Here is a 20,218-nt window from a genome sequence, read left to right as displayed (position 1 = left end):
GTGAGTCGGATTTTTCAGGTTATGTGAAAATTTCATAGGTGCAATGTTGGGAGAATATTTTGGTGCCACACAATGTATTGCTGTCTTTGAGAATAATCCAAGACCATCTCCCGTAGGAGAACAAACATGCTGAAATGCTGCAATCACAGGGCTTGACTGTGTCCTGGGCACATCATCACAAGGTTTATATCAGCTGCCTGGCCTCCTCAGGCAAGGTCCCAGGAAGCTGATGGGCTGTAGGAAGACAGGCCTGTCAGATGTGGGGTCATTTGAAATATCTTTTTGTCTAGTCTTTGCATACTCTTTCCAGAAAAACCAAAGGCTAGAGTAGTAAACATGCCAGGGTGAATGACCATTACCAGTGCTGTCATCCCCCCTTACACCGCCACCATCCGTGCCTTCAAGAGCACTCTGAGTGACTTCTGTGAACCAGGCTCCAAGGTGTTAGGGACCCAGGAGGGATGATGTGTGTAAAGGAGTTTAACAAGGTAACAGTCTACTGATGACAAGGGTTGTGCAGCTCTTAGTCATCTGGGAGTGAGACTGGTGTAGGGAGGGTTTTCAGGGAAATGGGAGGTCCATGCCAAGTTCTGAAGAATGCAGAGTTGTGAAACAGGTGAAAGGAGCTTACAGGGAGACTTCATGAGGTGCAGGGGGAACAGACACAGGCCCTCTGCTGATAAGTGAACTGCAAGTATAGTTCAAATAGCTCTAAATGGGTGGAGAGTAGAGTGTACATCAGGCTCAGGAACCAACCTGTGGACAAGATTTCTGTCTCTGTACAGAGAGCCGTGCAGAGCTCTCTGCTTCATTATTGCTCCCACTGGTCAATCCTTAGATCTCTGTGCTTAGGGCAAAATAAAAAGCTTTTGTAGTTTTACAGGTAACCACAGTGTGCTAGGAAGTGGAACAGGAGGCCCAAAGAAGGAGTTACATCAGAGCTGGTGCAAGGTAGTCTGCAGCCACAAGTCTTTCTGGAAGCTACGACTCTTGCATGGCCAGCAGCTCCCACAGTTGCAGAGGTCCACAGATTGGGAGGTGTTTACCTGCAAAACAAATCCCATCCACTTTGAACCTGAATGTGGTTTTGGAACTGCACTACACTGGGCTGTAGTGATTAGGAACCTGGGCCCTAAGAGTCAGACTTGCTAGCCACTTAATACCGTTGGACTCAGGGAAAGTCACTTAACTTCTCTGACCCTCATATTTCTCACCTCAAAAATGGTGTGAGTGGGGTGATGAGATGAAATAATAAAGCATGATTCTTGACCCAGTAAAGTACTCAGTAGGGGCGCCTGGGTGGCTCAGTCAGTTAAGAATCCGACTTCGGCTCAGGTCATGGTCTCACAGCCTGTGAGCTCAAGGCCCACGTCAGGCTTAATTCTGACCGCTCAGAGCGTAGAGCCTGCTTCGGATTGTGTCTGTCTGTCTGTCTTGTCTCTCTTTCGGCCCCTTCCCCATTTGTGCTCTGTCTTTCTCAAAATAAATAAAAGTAAACATTAAAAAAATTTTTTTAAGTACTCATTAACTGTCAGTAATATCACTGCAAATAACTATGAAGACCAGTTAAAACTTTGTACAAATGAAGATGAGGTTAAGACACTCAAGGTTACCTTACTAATTACCATTAGTTTAGGAAAGGTAATGTATATAATGTGTCATCTTGAGAGGAATTTATTTTTTATTATTTTGAAATTATTTACTAGAATAATGGAAAACACAACTTTCAGAATTATGTGATATGGGATAAAGCATATCACTGGTAGTACATAGATCAAGGTTCTCATCACTTTGTGAGGACATAGGGCTGGTTTTCTGGGTTTGGTTTTCTCATCTGTGAAAAGAAGAGGTGACTTACATAATCTCTTGGTTCCCTTAAAGATCTAACAACTTTACAAAAATTTAATTTGAAAATTACTGCTTGTGGCTGTATTTAGTTCTAATTACTGAAATGATTACTTTTGTGAACTTACACACTCTTGAAATTTTAAACCTGGATATCAGCCCTAACAAGACATACAAATGAAAATCAATGAAGGCCTAGAAAAGTGGAATCATGTTTATTAACTGACATTAAATGATGAGAAAATCCTTACTTTTTTTTAAAGCCTGTAACTGTACTGGGAGTATAGTATTTTGCAAAGTAGAGAAAAATTAGGACTGAGTAATTAGCATGTTCGTGTTTAACAGCTATGGTTAGAGAAGTGTTTTGAAAGTAACTTTGAATCTAATTTTTGGTAACTATACTGTTAAAAGCTGTTTTGTTTTTTGGGTTTTTTTTTGGTTTAGCTTTAATTGTATAAGGAAAGGATATCCCCAGGGATATCTTCTAACGAACAAAGCCCTCTTTTGTCTTTTTCCTAAATTTGTAAAGTTTTTCCATAAATGCCCATATGTGCATACTTAAAACTTTAAAATGCATTTTTCAGTGAACTTAGTTGTATTGCTTCCTGATATTGAAAATTCAGATTTAACTGTATTGTGGGGGTTCTTTTCACATAATTTGGACAGAGTTGGCAATTCCTAGAAAGTATGAATTTCATTATGAATTTTTTTTCTTTTTAATCTAATAGCTTGGTGCTCAAGTTCTAGAAGAATATGACTTTCAGGTAGGTTTGGAATAAGGCTTTTTAACTGACTTAATCACTGTGATTGTACCAACTTGAAGCATAGCCACAGAAAATCTCTTGCCCATTGCTATTCATCATGTACAGAACTGAAGCTGCTTCTAATTCATTACTGAGCATATCCAGTACTAATCACTGTTTGTCTTTGGATTCCTGGTACTGAAGAATACTTGACCTTTTCTGCTTCCATCACAACCCATACAGTTCCTGGATTTTGAATGTTGGGATCAGCTATTCAGATATTTGGGAGCACTTACTACATGCTGCTAGCACCTGATTTATCCACAGACACAGCTGTGATGAGAAATAGAGCAAAGTTCTTTTGAGTCTCAGTTGCAATTAGCACTATTCCTTTAGCTTATTGTGACTGATAACTAGCAAAAGTTTTTGTTACCACTGAATAAGGCAGGTAGACTGTCAATTTGCACAATGCAAACTGAAATCATCCTGCAGTTTTATAAATGCATGGTAGAACATTTCCTCCACTGCAAGAGGATTCTCTAGAAGTTTTTTTTTTTTTTTTAATTTTTTTTTAAAATTTTTTTTTTTTTTTTTTTTTTTTTTTGAGACAGAGAGAGACAGAGCATGAACGGGGGAGGGGCAGAGAGAGAGGGAGACACAGAATCGGAAACAGGCTCCAGGCTCTGAGCCATCAGCCCAGAGCCCGATGCGGGGCTCGAAATCATGGACCGCGAGATCGTGACCTGAGCTGAAGTCGGACGCTTAACCGACTGCGCCACCCAGGTGCCCCTCTCTAGGAGTTTTAAATAATGCCAGAGATGTGTGAGAACAGAGCCTTCCATTCTGGGGATTAGATCCATAAAGACACTTTGGGCATCCAAGAGAAAAGGTTTATGTTGCAAACTTCTTGATTTCTCTTCTCCCTCTTACTTCCTGGGCCAAGTTTTGGTGATAAAATCTAAAACCATCAGTGTCTGAAAGTCATCTTATCTCTAAATACAGCAACTTGCTAAGAATTAAATTGTGTAATATAATGCTTTATTCTTATTGAAGGTTCCCCAAAATACTGAATGTCACAGATTTTAATTACTAAAAGCAAGTGAGTAGAAGTTTCTTATATGAGTAGAGAATATGGTTGGCCATATACCGAGCCAAGATGAAATTTTTGTTTCTGAGTTCTTTCTCTGTTTAATATTCCCTGCCTACAACACATACACCTGTCCTGTCCCCTGCCCCCTGACCCCCCCAAAACACAGACAGGTCTTGACTTTTCACTTGTGCTGGACAGTGGCTCTAAGACTTGCTGTTAGTAAGCCACCTGCACTGAATTCTTTGCCTTAGCAAGTTTCCTATAATGCCATTGCAATCACATTTTTTCTTTATTTCTTAGTCCTTTATTAAAAATAAATATTACTGGGGCGCCTGGGTGGCGCAGTCGGTTGAGCGTCCGACTTCAGCCAGGTCACGATCTCACGGTCCGTGAGTTCGAGCCCCGCGCCAGGCTCTGGGCTGATGGCTCAGAGCCTGGAGCCTGTTTCTGATTCTGTGTCTCCCTCTCTCTCTGCCCCTCCCCCGTTCATGCTCGGTCTCTCTCTGTCCCCCAAAAAATAAATAAATGTTGAAAAAAAAATTACTAAAAAAAATAAATAAATATTACTTTATAAATTATTTATTAAGCATTGATAGGGTTTGCCCTTGTGATCAATTTGCTGTACACTTTGGATAGTTATACCATCCTTCTCTTCATAGGCTGATTTCTGTTCTCATGCTTTGGGTTACTTTTGCCCCAATATATTATTTCATGGGAATACAGAGCACAGGAGCTACATTTTATATTGGCTGAAGCCGTATTGTTTTTAAATATGTCACAGAAATTAGCCCAAAGACCTAGAAAAATAATATGCTATCAATTATTGATTTTTTAAATAGCTAATCTGGGACTGATTTTAAGTGTACTGTGAGAAATTGCATTAAAAACATTGATAAAAGTATTTACATTTCATAAAAAGTTTCTGCTTAAGGGATATATTTTAAGTGTTCATTTTTCCCCCATATGCTTAGTTAGCCGTGTGCATCAAATCTTTCTAAATACAGTGTTTTTTTCCATAAACCGTTAAAATATCCTGGAAATGTTATAATTTCAGAATTTCAGCCCTTTCTTCCACAGCTCTTTTACCTGTGAAAATGGGATAAAATCTTGTTTTCTTAAGATGATGTGTAAGAATTTGGGGTTTGGACACTGTGGTCACTGTGAAGACATGACAGCCATCACCACCTCCCCTCCAGGATTATGTCACCTGTGATTGTTGTGAGGAAATGGTGAAGTTAGCGCTCTTGGCTGCTGTGGCTTTCAGTTTCTGCCCTGCTGCCTAGTAGTTATTTTGGGGTCTCCCCTGTATAAGTCTGAGAAGCAAAATATCACTGGGTCTCACCCTGTATCCTGGACATCAGAGGGGTCCACTGCTATGCTGCAGCTGAAGCCGGGGTGGAATCCCTGGCTTATATCAGTTCAGGTACCAGAGAACTGCTTCTGGATAAGACTTGCTCAGGATATTGACCTGTTCTCCGTTGCTGGAGCACAGAAGCAGCCATTGAGACTTTTAGAGGCGACTAGATCAGGAATGGGATGGAGAACAGAGGGGCTGCTGGTGGTGGCAGTGATGGCAGTGGCAGGAGCAACTGAAATCGATCTTTACGGCCAGTGAACTGCAAAACCTGATCAGCTTCTTATGGGATAGCTAGACTCTGACAGAGGCAGATGGACCACAAAACACCTAGGCCTAAATTTTTTTTAGCCCCTGATTTGTAACTTGATGTGTTTCTAATTATTCATTTTGTGATTCAAGTTTAATCAGACTAACTACAAGTGGGGCCTTTAGACTGCCCTTTCAAAAAATTGGTAGCATGTTCACTTCACTTATTAAATGATATTTTGAATCATTACCTATTACTTTCTCTTAGAACTTTAAACATTCTTTAAAAACGTGAATATTTTAGTCTATTTCAAGATGTTTATTATTGCTTATGTAGGACTAATGAAAAAAATTAGGAACAAATGAATTCCACAGGAATTTTTCTTTGACCTCTGAAGAGTCAAGTAGCCCAACTTAAAGGTGAGAAAATGTGGATAATACTTTGAAAATTAAAACTATTCTGATAGAAAATTGAAGTTTTCTTTCCTGTTTCATTTAAAATGAAAAGCCTAATCAAATTGCATTTCAAATTCAAGAGTTCTTTATGGACACATCTGATTCCTTCTTTCCCCTTTCAGCTATTGTATAGGGAATTTTCTGTGTCTTTAGTTGAAAAACATCAAACCTGCTCTCCATGAGCTGATTGTGGTAGACGGCGTGTTAGCATCAGCTCACACCAACAGGCCTGTACCCAGTACTATCTTCCCACCTGTGCAGACCATTGAGTAAAGTACTTGAACCACTTTGAGTTTGTCCTCATCTATGAATGGGAAATAATGTCTTTCATACTTCAAGCATTTGAGAAAATTGAATGAAATGCTGGCCATGAAAGTGCTTTCAAAGGGTAACAATACAGCACTAGGATTTATGGTCCCAGCACTTCAGAATTCCAAAGTGCAAGCACCTGCCTCTCTAAGTATCACAGTGGCATTAGAGATCTGGAGCAGTGGAGTCCTGGGCTGAGGCGGCTGGGGCTGGCCAGTGCTGAGTTCCCATCAGCTCATCCTAGTTCAGCAGCGTACTCCTGCTGTGCTGCTCTTATTGGAAAGAGCAGTAATAGCTCACTTCCTCTGTGCCTGGTCCACTGGGTGCATCTTATAGCTTCTCTCATTTAAGACTTACACCATCCTTGTGAAGTTTTATTCCCATTTTACAACTGAGAAAGCAGACGCTCTGAGAGTTGAGGTAAGTTGGCAGCTAGTTGACCTTGAAGCCTGGATGTGAACCCTGGTAGTCTGACTCCAAGACTGTGTGCTCTTAACCTTTTTGATAATCTTTTATATATATATATATATATATATATATATATAACACACACACACATATATACATATATATATACACACACACACATATATATACATATATATACATATACATATATATACACAATATATATATATAAATATATGGTTTATATACATTATACATATATTTTAAATCAGGAGATAGGTTTGAGTTACATCAGCACATTTTTTTTAAGTTTATTTATTTTTATTTTTATTTATTTATTTTTTTTTAATTTTTTTTTTTTTCAACGTTTATTTATTTTTGGGACAGAGAGAGACAGAGCATGAACGGGGGAGGGGCAGAGAGAGAGGGAGACACAGAATTGGAAACAGGCTCCAGGCTCCGAGCCATCAGCCCAGAGCCTGACGCGGGGCTCGAACTCACGGACCGCGAGATCGTGACCTGGTTGAAGCCGGACGCTTAACCGACTGCGCCACCCAGGCGCCCCAAGTTTATTTATTTTTAGAGAGCATGAGTGGAGGACAGGCAGAGCCAACGCGGGTCTTAATGTCATAAACCATGAGATCGTGATCTGAAGTGAAAGCAAGATTTGGACACTTAACCAACTGAGCCATCCAGGCACCCCAGCACATACATTTTATTATCTTTTATTTATTTCCTTTTCTTGCCTTCTATTGGAGTAAAAATCATATCTGATTATGACTTTTTAAATTATGGTTAAGTCTTCCAGAATACACAGGAAGCATCACTGAACCATGTTAACATTTTTCATTGTGATGTGAAGTTGGTATAAAATAAAGCCAATTGTAAACACAAATAAATTTAGACTTCATTGTGTTTACTGTGCCAGAGAAGAGAGTAGGCTCTAGGGTGCAAATATGGTTGGATTCTTTTTTTTTTTTTTTTTTTAATTTTTTTATATTTACATCCAAATTAGTATATAGTGCAACAATGATTTCAGGAGATCACTTAGTGCCCCTTACCCATTTAGCCCATCCCCCCTCCCACAATCCCTCCAGTAGCCCTCAGTTTGTTCTCCATATTTATGAGTCTCTTCTGTTTTGTCCCCCTCCCTGTTTTTATATTATTTTTGTTTCCCTTCTCTTATGTTCATCTGTTTTGTCTCTTAAAGTCCTCATAGGAGTGAAGTCATAGGATTTTTTTTCTTTCTCTAATTTCACTTAGCATAATACCCTCCAATTCTATCCATGTAGTTGCACACGGCAAGATTTCATTCTTTTGGATTGCCGAGAAATACAGTGTGTGTGTGTGTGTGTGTGTGTGTGTGTGTGTGTATACACCCTACATCTTCTTTATATATATATATATGTATACACATACACCCCACATCATCTTTATATATATACATACACCCCACATCTTCTTTATCCATTCATCCATCAGTGGACATTTGGGCTCTTTCCATACTTTGGCTATTGTTGATAGTGCTGCTATAAACATGGGGGTGCATGTGTCCCTTCAAAACAGCACACCTGTATCCCTTGGATAAATACCTAGTAGTGCAATTGCTGGGTCTTAGGGTAGTTCTATTTTTAGTTTTTTGAGGAACCTCCATACTGTTTTCCAGAGTGGCTGCACCAGTTTGCATTCCCAAAATATGGTTGGATTCTTAATGCACAGACCTTTGCCAACAGAATGGGAGATGTGCTTGGAATGCACATGCATTAGAAGTAGTCATTGTTAACACCGTGGAGCCTTCACCCTTCACAGAGTGCACGCACAGACTTGGTCTCCCCTGCACCCTGTGACACTGCCATTATTCCCATTATATAGTTGGTGGAGATACCTCACAAGAGTTAGGCAGCCTCTCCAGGCAAATGAAGTAGTAAGAGACAGAGTAGTAATCCTCTGTTCTGTATTTACACCCACTCCCTCCTGTGCTGCCTCTCCTCAGCTTGCACCTGAGTGTCCTAGTGCATGCTCCAAAGTAGCTGCCTTGGGTATTTCAGGCATTTTGAAATTTATTTCTTTACACCTAAATGTAGTTATTAGAACTCTTTGTGTAAGTGGGTCTTAAAAAAATATTTTTCATGTCCAGTGGTTTTAAATAAAGATTCAATTCAGACTTCAGCATTTTTTTTGGTTGGTGTAATTTAATTGTTGGTTATGCCTGTTTACTAATTTGAGTAAAGATATTAATATCTAAGGCTAACATCCAATATAGAAGTATGCCTAAGTGAATTCTAGTCCATTTATTCTCTTATTGATGTTTGTTCTCTACTAGTAATGTAAGTTAACAAATGCCTGCCTCCCAAATGTGGAATCTTTATTTTGTGTTCAGCAGACATCTTCTTTGATAATTAGAAGAGCTTAGTGGCTTTGAGAAAATTCAGTAATCTCCCTGACCCTATGCCTCCCTAACAAAGGCGATTATCTTTAACTATAGAAAGTCCACTCAGGTAAAAATGAAATCTCCTTCAGGGCAAGATAAATATCTTTGCCCTTAACTGTCTTTTATTCCCTTATTTTGTTTTCTTAAAAATCATAGTAATGTTTTTGCTGTCCTGTAAAACTTACATACGTGCTCCTTGTAGAAACTTAAACTGTCACCTCAACTCAGGCCATGTTTACTGGCATACTGTGTGCATACTACTGTGCTAGGAACTCATTTGGGGAGGTAAAAAGATGATTGACTTCTTGTATCCTCTGACTGGTTATAGCACTACTGGTAGCTAGGTTCAGGAGAAACTCTTGGAGAAAATAGGGGTAGTTGTCCATTCTGCCTGGATTTGACAGTATTCATGTATATACTGGATATGAGGACAACTTCATAAATGCTGCCTACTGATTATCTTTTTAGGGTACAGATGATGTAGGCATTGAAGAAAAAAGATGAAGAAAGAAATACCGTTGTGCTGTAAGAAAGGCCTCTTAATAAAAAATGTAAGCTGACACACACACACTCTCCTAAGAAAACAATCAAAAATGATGCAGTGCCAAACTCCTGAAAATGATTTTATTATGTGTATTTTACTTATATACATCTTTTAAGAAAATAACTTGTGGAAAGTAAGATATGCTTAATCTTACATATCTTATTACAGTGATAATAATTCCTCCTTTGGGATTGAAGTTTCATGGCTTCTTATGAATGTTTGTAAGGATACCTTTGCTCACTTGAACCCTGGGTTGCTCAGAATCTTTCACAATTGCTGAAGATTGAAGAATGAATGGGGAGTTGCTGTGGGCAATTTTAATTCCTTGATAGATCAGCCCCGGTTCATTTCCAGACCTCTGAAAGTAGTGGGGAAATCCTAGCTCAGATTCCTCCTTCTGAGGAGTGCCAGGATTTCACGGAAGAGAGCAGAGGAGAACCTGCAAAGGAGAGGTTACAGGACAGATGACACCCAAAAGGCAGGGGAGAGGACATTGTCCATGGAGAAAATGGTCAGCAGTGGCAGTGCCATTGGGCAAGGAATGTGAAGGTGGTAGTGACTGTCTTCTGACCAGCAGTTTTAGTGGGGTGGTGGGCATCGGAGCACGTGTGCTTCGTCAAGGAGTAACAGGGCGGTGAGGAAGCACAGGCTCCTCTTGAGAAGCTGGCAGAAGATGGAAGGGGAGAGAGGAGAAAGCCTAAGGGTTAGCAAAGGCAAAGAAGCATTTAGGATTGATGTGATTGGTCTTTATTTTAAGGCTAGGAGAGGGGAGAATGCTTATAGACTGAAAAGATGGAGCAAAGAGAGGAGGTTTTGTTGTTCAAGTAGTGAGCGTGCTTTTCTGAAACAGACGTTTCTTGAGGAGGAGGCTGGGAGGGCACTTGACTGAATGGTGAATAGGAAGCCAGTCTGTGATTAAAAGTTTGCCACGGTTATGAAATATGTAGATAGGCATTTTTTTCTGTGTTTAAATTATTATAGTTCATGGTGTAACAAAACATTCGCTCACTCAACAAATTTATTAAGAACTGGCTATGTGCCAGGCGCTAGGAATACAGCAGTGAGGGAACAGACAAAAATCCCTGCTCTTACAGACATTATGTTCTAACAAAACACGGTTGTGATTGTACTTGGAACCCGTTTCATGGTTTCTACATGCACAGTTTGTTCATGTCTTACAGACTTCCCTGAGGGTGACAGGGAACACTTTTTTTTTTTAAGTGACTTTCCCTGCCCCAAGTGTTCAGAAGATTGCTTTCTGTCCAAGCCGTCTTGGTGGCTCTGATAGTTCTCTACCCTCTTCCTAATTGTCACTTAACAGTTGCCTCTTAGAAATAGTAACCTGGTCCTGTTTTAACTTGGTCAGCATGCATACCTAACTGGTAGCCAGTCACATTTTGATGCCGAAGGTGTGGTGTGGTGATGCATGTAGGGGTATGATCCCATAGTACTTTCTTGGTAATAAAATGTCAAAGATTTAAAATATTTTTAGAAAAATAGTTTAGGACATATTTAGAAATATCCCTATATTATTACTTACTCTGTTGTATAACAGATATAACTGATAGGCTTTCTTGGGTGGAAAGTGATAGAGATATGGTGTATGCTTGGCAGTTATGCAGTTTATCTTCTCTCTGCCTCAGGTAGAGGGTGACTTATTGCTTATATATGGCTAGTTGCTGTGGCCTTGATAAATTATGTTCTCTGAACAGTTTTTTGAAGTTTTGTCATATCTTTATGTAAACATCAAACTGATGGGAACACGGTTGAGAACAGCTGCTTTAGCTTATTTGTGAACACTTTGGACATCCATTCAGTTCTGCTGAAGGACCCAGGAGTGTCCCATGCAGTCTGCCATCCTGAGAATGCTTGTTTGGAACAATGAACATCTTTGTGTCATTGGCTAACATTGAATTCATTTGAATTTTATTTTTTAGTCATATTTGTATTTTTTTAATTAATTTTTTTTTTATATTTTTGAGAGAGAGAGAGACAGAGACAGAGACAGAGCATGAGTGGGGGAGGGGCAGAGAGAGAGGGAGACACAGAATCCGAAGCAGGCTCCAGGCTCTGAGCCATCAGCATGGAGCCCGACATGGGACTCAAACTCACGGACTGTGAGATCGTGACCTGAGCCAAAGTTGGATGCTTCACCGACAGAGACACTCAGGAGCCCCTAGTCACATTTGTATATTCAATGAAAGACTTTCATTGCAACTCACTCCCAAATCTTAGAATAAAATTGGTCTTCTAGAAATTGATGGTCTATTTTTCATGCTTATGCTATGGCTTCTAATGCATCCCACCAGCTGTTTTCCCCTAAACTAGGAGAGTCCATGTTTGAGGAGTCTAGATTTGGGCTTCCAACACTACCGCTTCCCTGGACATACCCCCATTCATCAACCCCCTTGGCTAATTCCCTCTGAGGTTCCTTCCTAGTAAGATAGTAGTCTCATGACTTCTGCCTCTCCCCTCCCATGCACAAATCCTGTTGGGTTCTCCTTCAAGACTTTTTATTCTTACTAACCACAGGAAAATCATCAGGCATTAACAAAATGAGAGTCATGCTCAAGTTCCCAAACTTTGGGAAAGTTTTTTTCACTGAAATACAGATGTCTAAATTTGTGGTTCTTGGCTTCTTTTACCGGCCATCTCTTAGTGTTCTACTGGGATGAAATCTTCCACTTTTCATTCTTTCCACAAAGCGTGGTCATAGAGATATGGTCTGGAGGCTCATATTGGAAAGGCATTCCTTCCTCCCAGCCTGCCGTGTATAGGTACCAAGCATTTGAAGGTCCATAATGTTAGAATGGAAAATGAGTAAGACCTGGTCTTACCCTCAAGTAAAATATAGCACAAGGGGAAAGATCAGTCTTTTCCTTTATTCAGCGTGTATTTATTAAGTATCTCCCATATGCCAAGCTTTTTGCTAGGGTGGGGGACATAATGTTGAGACACCCCCCCCCCCCCACACACACTTTCTGCCCTCAAGGATTGCACAGTCAAGTGTTGGAGACAGATAAGTGTCCATTTTAATAGTGCAATTTGCTGAGAGGGGATGGAAGAATCTATCCCTCCAAACTCAGACTGAAAGCCAGCCTCTGGGACAGTTTCTCTAAGGTAGAGATGACCCTAGAACTTGAGTGGTAAGGTGACAACTACAGGGCATTGAGACCAAGAGATACGCCAAGGAAAACTAGACAAATTTTATTTTTATTTTTTCCTTCTTCTGTGTACTAGATAAACTCACATTTTATTGTCAGCTTTGTTTCCATTTTTCAACCTAAAAGTTTCGAGGTTGGATATCAGCCAGAATGGTAATGAATTAAGTCAAAGTTATTCCAGGTAAAAAGAATATTCATATACATGCTTAGGAAAAAGAGTTGGTGCCTGCCATGATTTAAAACAGGAATAACATGGGGCACCTGGGTGGCTCAGTCGGTTGAGCGTCAGGCTTCGACTCAGGTCATGATCTCACAGTCCGTGGGTTCGAGCCCCACATCGGGCTCTGGGCTGACGGCTCGGCGCCTGGAGCCTGTTTCGGATTCTGTGTCTCCCTCTCTCTCTGTCCCTCCCCCACTCACGCTCTGTCTCTCTCTGTCTCTCAAAGATAAATAAACATTTTTTAAAAATAAATAAATAATAAAAAAATAATAAAACAGGAATAACACAATAATACAATTTATATATGTATAATCTTTTGCACCATTTTCATTCAGATCATTCTTTTATAACTGAGTTAATTAAAATTAGAGATGGTTAAAATGACTGTCTTTTGAAGAATGTACTAGGCTGTCATAAGTCAAAACCTGCCATTTTAAAATTAATGCAATTATTGGATTCTACTAAATTGTACCTTTTGCTACAGTGAAAAGGAATTGGCATATTCAGGAAAACCTCCAGAATTCTGTTGAAATAAGGAAGACGTTATTTAGGTAGACAGACAGTAATGATTCAGACTATATTTGGGACCGGATATCAGAATTAATGTACCTTCTCTTTAAAGTGATTAGTGGGGCAAATGACATCTTTGATAGTAATAATCACTTAGGTTACATTTTTAAGGAAAGAGTGCCACCTGCTGAATGAAGTTTTTTTTCTTCTCATTCCATTCTAGAATGTTCTGTTTCACTTTGAATTCTTAGTTTTTTCAACTGTATATAGATAGCTTATGCCAGCCAAAGAACAAAGAAGTTAGGTTCACTCCTGATCTCATCTTCCAGTGGATTAAATAAGGTGTGCCTAGTATTCTTAGAGGAGGTTTGTGCCATCAAAACCAGTTGCGGAAAATAAAACCTTAACCTAAACACGATTCAGCACTTTGCAAGTTTCAAAACCTTCCCATGATTGTAATGTACTCACTGGCCCAAAGTTTTTGTTTTGTTTCAAGATGGGTATGTGGACACTCATTGAGTAGGAATAGGTGAGCAAATGTCTGGGAAGAAATTATGCCAAGGAATAACTGAAGGGGAATAAGGAACATACGAAATTGGTCAACATCTACTGGGGGAGACCTCAGTCACCTAGAATGTTAGTACAGAAGTAGTTTGATCACAACTTGGCTGTAGGTCATTTGAGGAGATTCCTGAAGTCAAGTTGGAAATCTAAATACCTATTTCACAATAATCCATAAGGTACTTTTATAGTTATTAACAAGATGTTATCAGTGACAGGTTGAGAACGTGAACACTAGCAAACACAGCAGTAATAGAATTAAAATATTTTATTTGAGAATTTTACATGGCCATTACTTGTAGTTTATTGACACATTTGTGGTGTTTTGGCTTAATTTATTGTTAGGCGTCAGTCATTTGCAGCTTTTTCCACTTGTTTATTGGACTATATAAGTAGAGAATTTTTTTTTTCTTACCAGAAGAGCTAGACAGTACACTGGATTGATTTATACTTGCTGATATAGACAGAGTAATTGTACAGCTCACAGAGGAATGACATTTTGTATTAAAATCTGGAACTAAAAAATCATATATACATTGTGTAAGGTATTAGAATTTATTCCATATAAAATGTTTATGTTTTTTATTCAAATATGTCAAGTTTGTGTCCTAAATACCAGATGTAATTAACCAAAGGTTAGTCACTTTTTCAGTTTGAGGAATGAATTGTATCTAAGACAGCAGATCTTTAAAAAAAAGTTGCAGTGATATCTACTTTTATTACTTAAATAAGCAGTAATAATTGGCTGAATGAATGATAAGCATTCTAAATATAAAAAGCATAATATTTAATAATACAGAATCAAAAAGATTTTACAGTAATTGTGTTTTCAGGTTAGCACTCAAAATGACACATTAAATATTAACATCTCAGCTTTTCTTCATTTACAAAAAAGCAAACCATCACTTCTGTGACACAGATTAAGCATTTCTTTTTTTTTTTTTTAAACGTTTATTTTGGAGGAGAGCACAAGTTGGGGAGGGGCAGAGAGAGAAGGGGCAGAGCATCTGAAGCAGGCTCTGTGGTAACAGGCTGACAGTAGTGAGCCTGATGTGGGGCTCAAACTCATCAACCACGAGATCATGACCTGAGCCAAATGGACACTCAACTGACTGAGCCACCCAAATGCCTCCATATTAAGCATTTCTGAAATGATGACACCAGATTAGGATAAAAGCAGGCTGTATGTCTGCAGAGAGCTCTGGACCAGGGGAGTCAGAATTCAAACTGGACCATTGTCACCATTGCAGCCAAGACTTGACCAGAAACCAGCCATGCTTCATTTCTCATTTCAGGGTAGGTACTACTTTACATCTTTTTGACTTGTAGCACTTAAATATGCAAAAATGGCTGTTCTTTTAAGAAAGAGAAATTTGTGTTTAATTAAAAAAAAAAAAACTAGAAGAGTTTTTAATGTAAAACAACTGAAAGTCCATGTTTTGTGGTCTCTCCTTTCTTGAATGTTCTTCCTAATAGGTGTTTGACATTTCCGAGAGAGCTTTGATAGACTCTTAAATATAATACTCACCTCTTTTTGTAATGAGGTTTAAATTGCTTTTATGTAATGACTATCAAGTGTACAGAGTCTGTAAGTTTAGTATTTCCTAGCCTGAGTTTTCATAGGGTCTATGGATTCACATGTGTAACTTGCTGATGGTAAGAAAGGCTTCTCAGATTTTAAAATACTGGGAGCCACAGGATTATAGGAGTAGCAAAGAATATTTTACACAAGTAAACTATTAGAAGGTACTCTCCAGATTTAACAAATAAGGGAGTTTATGGGTCATGTTGAGCTTTATATTTTTGTTTATATTATATCTCCCTCGTAGGACTAAAGCATTTATATAGTGGCATTAATAAACGAATCAGGGGTGCCTGGGTGGCTCAGTCAGTTAAGCATATGACTCTTGGTTTCGGCTCAGGTCATGGTCTCGCACAAATCGAGCCCCTTATTGGGCTCCATGCTGAGCATGGAGCCTGCTTGGGATTCTCTCTCTCCCTCGCTCTCTGCCCCTCCCCCACTCACATGCATGTGCTCTCTCTGTATGTATGTATATATGTGTGTGTGTGTGTGTGTGTGTGTGTGTGTGTGTGTGTGTATATATATATAAACAGACAATCCTCTTAATAGATGCAGAAAAAACATTTGACAAATACAGCATCATTTCTTGATAAAAACCCTCAAGCAGGGATAGAAGGAACATACCTCAAGATCATAAAGACCATTTATGAAAGACCTATAGCTAATATCATCCTCAGTGGGGAAAAACAGAGAGCTTTCTCCCTGAGATCAGGAACACAACAGGGATGTCCACTCACCACTGTTGTTCAGCATAGTGTTGGAAGCTCTAGCCTCAGCAATCAGACAACACAAAGAAATAAAAGACATCTAAATCAGCCTGGAAAAAGTCAGATTTTCACTCTTCGCAGATGACATGATATTCTACATGGAAAACCCGAAATACTCCACCAAAAACTGCTAGAAATGATACATGAATTCAGCAAGTTGCAGGATATAAAATCAATGTACAGAAATTGGTTGCATTTCTGTACACCAATAATGAAGCAGCAGAAAGAGAAATAAAGGAATCTATCACATTTATAATTGCACCCAAAACCATAAAATACCTAGGAATAAACCTAACCAAAGAGGTAAGAGATTCGTACACTGAAAGTTATAGAAAGCTTTTGAAATAAATTGAACAAACACAAAGAAATGGAAAAACATTCCATGCCCGTGGGTTGGAAGAACAAATACTGTTAAAATGTCAATACTACCCAAATCTACACATTTGATGCAATCCCTATCAAAACACAGAACTAGAACATTCTTCACAGAGCTAGAACAAACAATTCTAAAATTTGTATGGAACCAGAAAAGACCCCAAATAGCCAAAGCAGTCCTGAAAAAGCAAACCGAAGCTGGAGGCATCACAATTCCAGACTTCAAGCTGTATTACCAAGCTGTAATCATCAACACTGTATGGTACTGACACAAAAACAGACACATAGGTCAATGGAACAGAATAGAGAACCCAGGAATGGGCTCACAGATGTATGGCCAACTAATCTTTGACAAAGCAGGAAAGAGCATCCAGTGGAAAAAGACAATCTCTTCAGCAAATGGTGCTGGGAAAACTGGATAGTGACATGCAGAAGAATGAACCTGGATCACTTTCTTACACCATACACAAACGCAAAACGGGTAAAAGACCTAAATGTAAGACAGGAAAACATCAAAAATTCTAGAGGAGAACACAGGCAGCAACCTCTTTGACCTCAGTCATAGCAACTTCTTACTAGACGTGTCTCTAGAGGCAAGGGAAACAAAAGCAAAAACGAACAACAGGGACTTCGTCAAGATAAAAACCAGGAATGTGGCCATCAGTGCCAAAAACATGAGAGTGCTACCACTGGGCCAGAGCTTTGGGTGTTTGCAGTAAAGTGAAGACTGTGCCCCAGGAGCCTTTTTTATTTCATATTCTGGGGCTTTCCTTAGGCATATAGAGATTAGAGAAAATGGCTTGTCCAGGTTTTGTTTTTGTTTTTTGTTTTTTTTTCCCCCTTTGTCTGGTGTCTTACGTTTACCCAAGACCTAAGTCCTTGGCAGAGAGTGAGTAGACAGGGGCAAATCTTAGTGACAAACTCTGGCCTCTGCTAGTCGTTAGATTAGTCCAAGTTTGCATGTCTGACACCCACTTCTCTTAGGATGGGTTCACATCAGGTGATTTTACCCATCTCTCTAGCTGGCTGTCAAATAATCTTTTTCCCCATATTTTGAAATCTTAGAGCCTTAGTTGCTCTAAAGACATGCTGAATTTTATGATAGCTTGAGAAGTCTTACATTAAGATAGTAAGACAGCTAGTTTTAGTTTCTTCTCTAGATTTTTCTTCTTAGATATATTGACTTATTTGAGCCAAAAGGGACTATATAGATGATTCAGTACAGATTTCTCACAATATATACCAAGAACCACTACTCTACCAAAGGTGTTCTGCTAAAAGGGGCTTCTCTGCCAATGTGAGGAATGCTGTGTATCTTCTTTTTTCACCCCTCTTAGAAAATTAAGATGCACATAGGTCTTTAAATAAACTCATTTAATTTCATTTTATCTAATATTTCCTAACAGTAGGGTTATAAACTGTTTAGTATTTTATAGAACATTATTTTCACCAAAGTTAGATCTTTTGTCTAGAAAATCTTTCAGCCTTAATCAACTCCATGCCAGTCCTTCTCTTTCCTTTAAAATTATTCAGGTGTTACCTTCTCTGTGGATCTTTCCAGGATTCCCCTAGATAAATTTAAGGGATGGAGATCCACTCCATCCTTGCAACTATTTATGGTATGTTAAAATACTTCTATTGTTGCAGAGATGGCCTCATATTTTCTTTACCATAGAGAAGTGCTAGACTAAGCACCTGGAGGGATAGAGGTCCTGTCTTATTTATCTTTTGTTTCTTTATCCCACTTTGTGTATCTGATGCTTAGACCAGAGCTTACATGTAGTAGACATGCCAACATTCATTGAACAGAGTGGGTTTCTAGCATTAAAAGCATAAAGAAGAAAAGCAACATTTATTAGGAAGTCATTTTTCCTCATTTTGAGCATCCCAGTTAACATGCCTTTCCACCAGCTAGAAGGAAGTAGTACTATAGAAATAGTATCAGCTGTTCTGCGGCATTTGAAAGAAATCATTCTCCTAGCAAAGGATGTAAGAGGGCTTTGTGCTCTAATTTGGTGCTATATCATACTCTCCTCCATTAATCTGGGAACAGTGAAAATAGCCCAAGGGTTTTTTATCAACATAGATGGTATTCACTCAAATTGTTACATTTTTAACTAAACCAACTTTTCTTAAAAGAGAGGAATATATACAGTAACAGTCCAGTCTTCCAATTACTAGCCATACTCATTTGATCTCTTAAAAGAATACTCAAACTGAACTGCCATGCTTTTTGAAAAATAATTGACTTAGTAAAAATGTCGTTAACACACCCATTGGAGAAAGTTCCAAAGAAAAGCATACACCAGAGCCTCCATATAACACTGATTTGGGATCTTTTTGATGAAAAGCAAAATGGTTAAGGAACAGCCATCCCTCCCCCCACCCCCCAATACCTGCTTTGTGCCATGGACTATGTACTAGTGCTCTTAGACTGAGGACAGGAGACAGTGCTTTGTGGGAAGCTGTCCCCAGTAGTGGTATAGGGAGTTCCAGTCTACTTCTGTAACGTATTGTAAAAGCCCCCTATACTTATCCGTTGGTTGTCATTTAGACACAACCCTAGATTTGTCGTGTAGCACAAAGGGGAATTCTTAAAAGGAAATAGACATTTACCCGATACTATAAAGTATTAGTATCCTTTTCCTTGCTTACTAATCTGTGATCAACAGTTCAGGAAGAGGATGCTCATATGTCCCATTTTTCTCAAAGGTTTCTAAAGGTTCTTCATCAGGTATCAAGGACACAACAAAGTGGGGGATAAACTGGAATTTTTAGCAGTGACTATCAAAAGAATACAAGCCTCAGGATTAAAAGTTTTTGAAGCTTCCGTGGGTTTTTTTTGGAGCGGAAGAAATGAGAAATGGGACCATATTGGTCTTAAACTCCCTCTGTAAACAGTGGTTCTCAGAAACTAGTTTACATTAGGCCTGGTAGATCTCCCAAGTTCGTGGGTGTGAAGAAAAGAATAGTGTGAATCTTCTCTCTGGAAAGATGGGTGGAAGAATAGTAGTAGTTAGAAATATTGTTACAAAGGTCATTACTGTGATGAGTAAAACAAGTATTTTTGAAAAATACTTAGTTTAAGTAATAAACATTCCCTTGGCAGCAACTTTTCAGTCCATTTGTCTGTCATTGTTAGCAGAATAGCATTGTTTTTCTGTCACAAGGATTTTCATGTATTTTGTGAGTTGATCAATCTTACAAAATCATGAAACTGAGGGTGCCTGGGTGGCTCAGTCGGTTAAGCATCTAACTGTTTTGGCTCAGGTTATATCTCACAGTTTGTGAGTTTGAGCCCTATGTCAGACTTTCTCTCCCTCCCTCCCTTTCTGTCTCTCTCAAAAAATAAATAAACAGTAAAAATTTTTTTTTAAATCACAAGACTCATTTCTATTCAATTCCGACAGTTTTTATAGTTTTCACTCATCTACCATAAATATTGCCATTTAATTTTAGTTCATAATTTGTGACAAGTCCGTGAATTTCACTGAACTTGAATCATTGTTGGTTCACTTTAGTCTGATTTGTTTTCTTTTATGCACATACATGAGGGGTGTGACCTTGAAAAGATGTCTGCCTTCACCGTCTTGTTTTTCTCTGAGTGCCT

At 38.9% G+C, this 20,218-nt stretch overlaps 1 protein-coding gene and 1 long non-coding RNA gene across 4 annotated transcripts in view; one reads left to right on the top strand and one right to left on the bottom strand.

Annotated features, from left to right (window-relative positions):
• The window catches only part of MAP3K1 (mitogen-activated protein kinase kinase kinase 1), a 78,248-nt gene that overhangs the window by 13,620 nt on the left and 44,410 nt on the right, over positions 1 to 20,218 (top strand). Inside the window, exon 1 of one of the 3 annotated variants that reach the window (XM_040452847.1) lies at positions 2,584 to 2,609. The exons of the other annotated variants lie outside the window; for them this stretch is intronic. Coding sequence (XP_040308781.1) covers positions 2,599 to 2,609 — 11 coding nt within the window. The 5' untranslated portion in view covers positions 2,584 to 2,598. Of the gene's footprint in view, positions 1 to 2,583; positions 2,610 to 20,218 lie in introns of those variants that run through there. 3 annotated transcript variants of the gene reach the window in all.
• LOC121015706 (uncharacterized) overlaps positions 17,405 to 20,218 on the bottom strand; it is a 76,316-nt gene continuing 73,502 nt past the window's right edge. Inside the window, exon 6 of the long non-coding RNA XR_005783945.1 lies at positions 17,405 to 19,594. This is a non-coding gene — a long non-coding RNA (uncharacterized LOC121015706). The remainder of the gene's footprint in view (positions 19,595 to 20,218) is intronic.

The sequence above is a fragment of the Herpailurus yagouaroundi genome, unplaced genomic scaffold (genome assembly GCF_014898765.1).
Source record: "Herpailurus yagouaroundi ecotype Mexico unplaced genomic scaffold, PumYag 29, whole genome shotgun sequence".
NCBI lineage: Eukaryota > Metazoa > Chordata > Mammalia > Carnivora > Felidae > Herpailurus > Herpailurus yagouaroundi.
The sequence above is the reverse complement of the archived record's forward strand: the minus strand, read 5'-3'. Positions and strand labels throughout refer to the sequence as shown.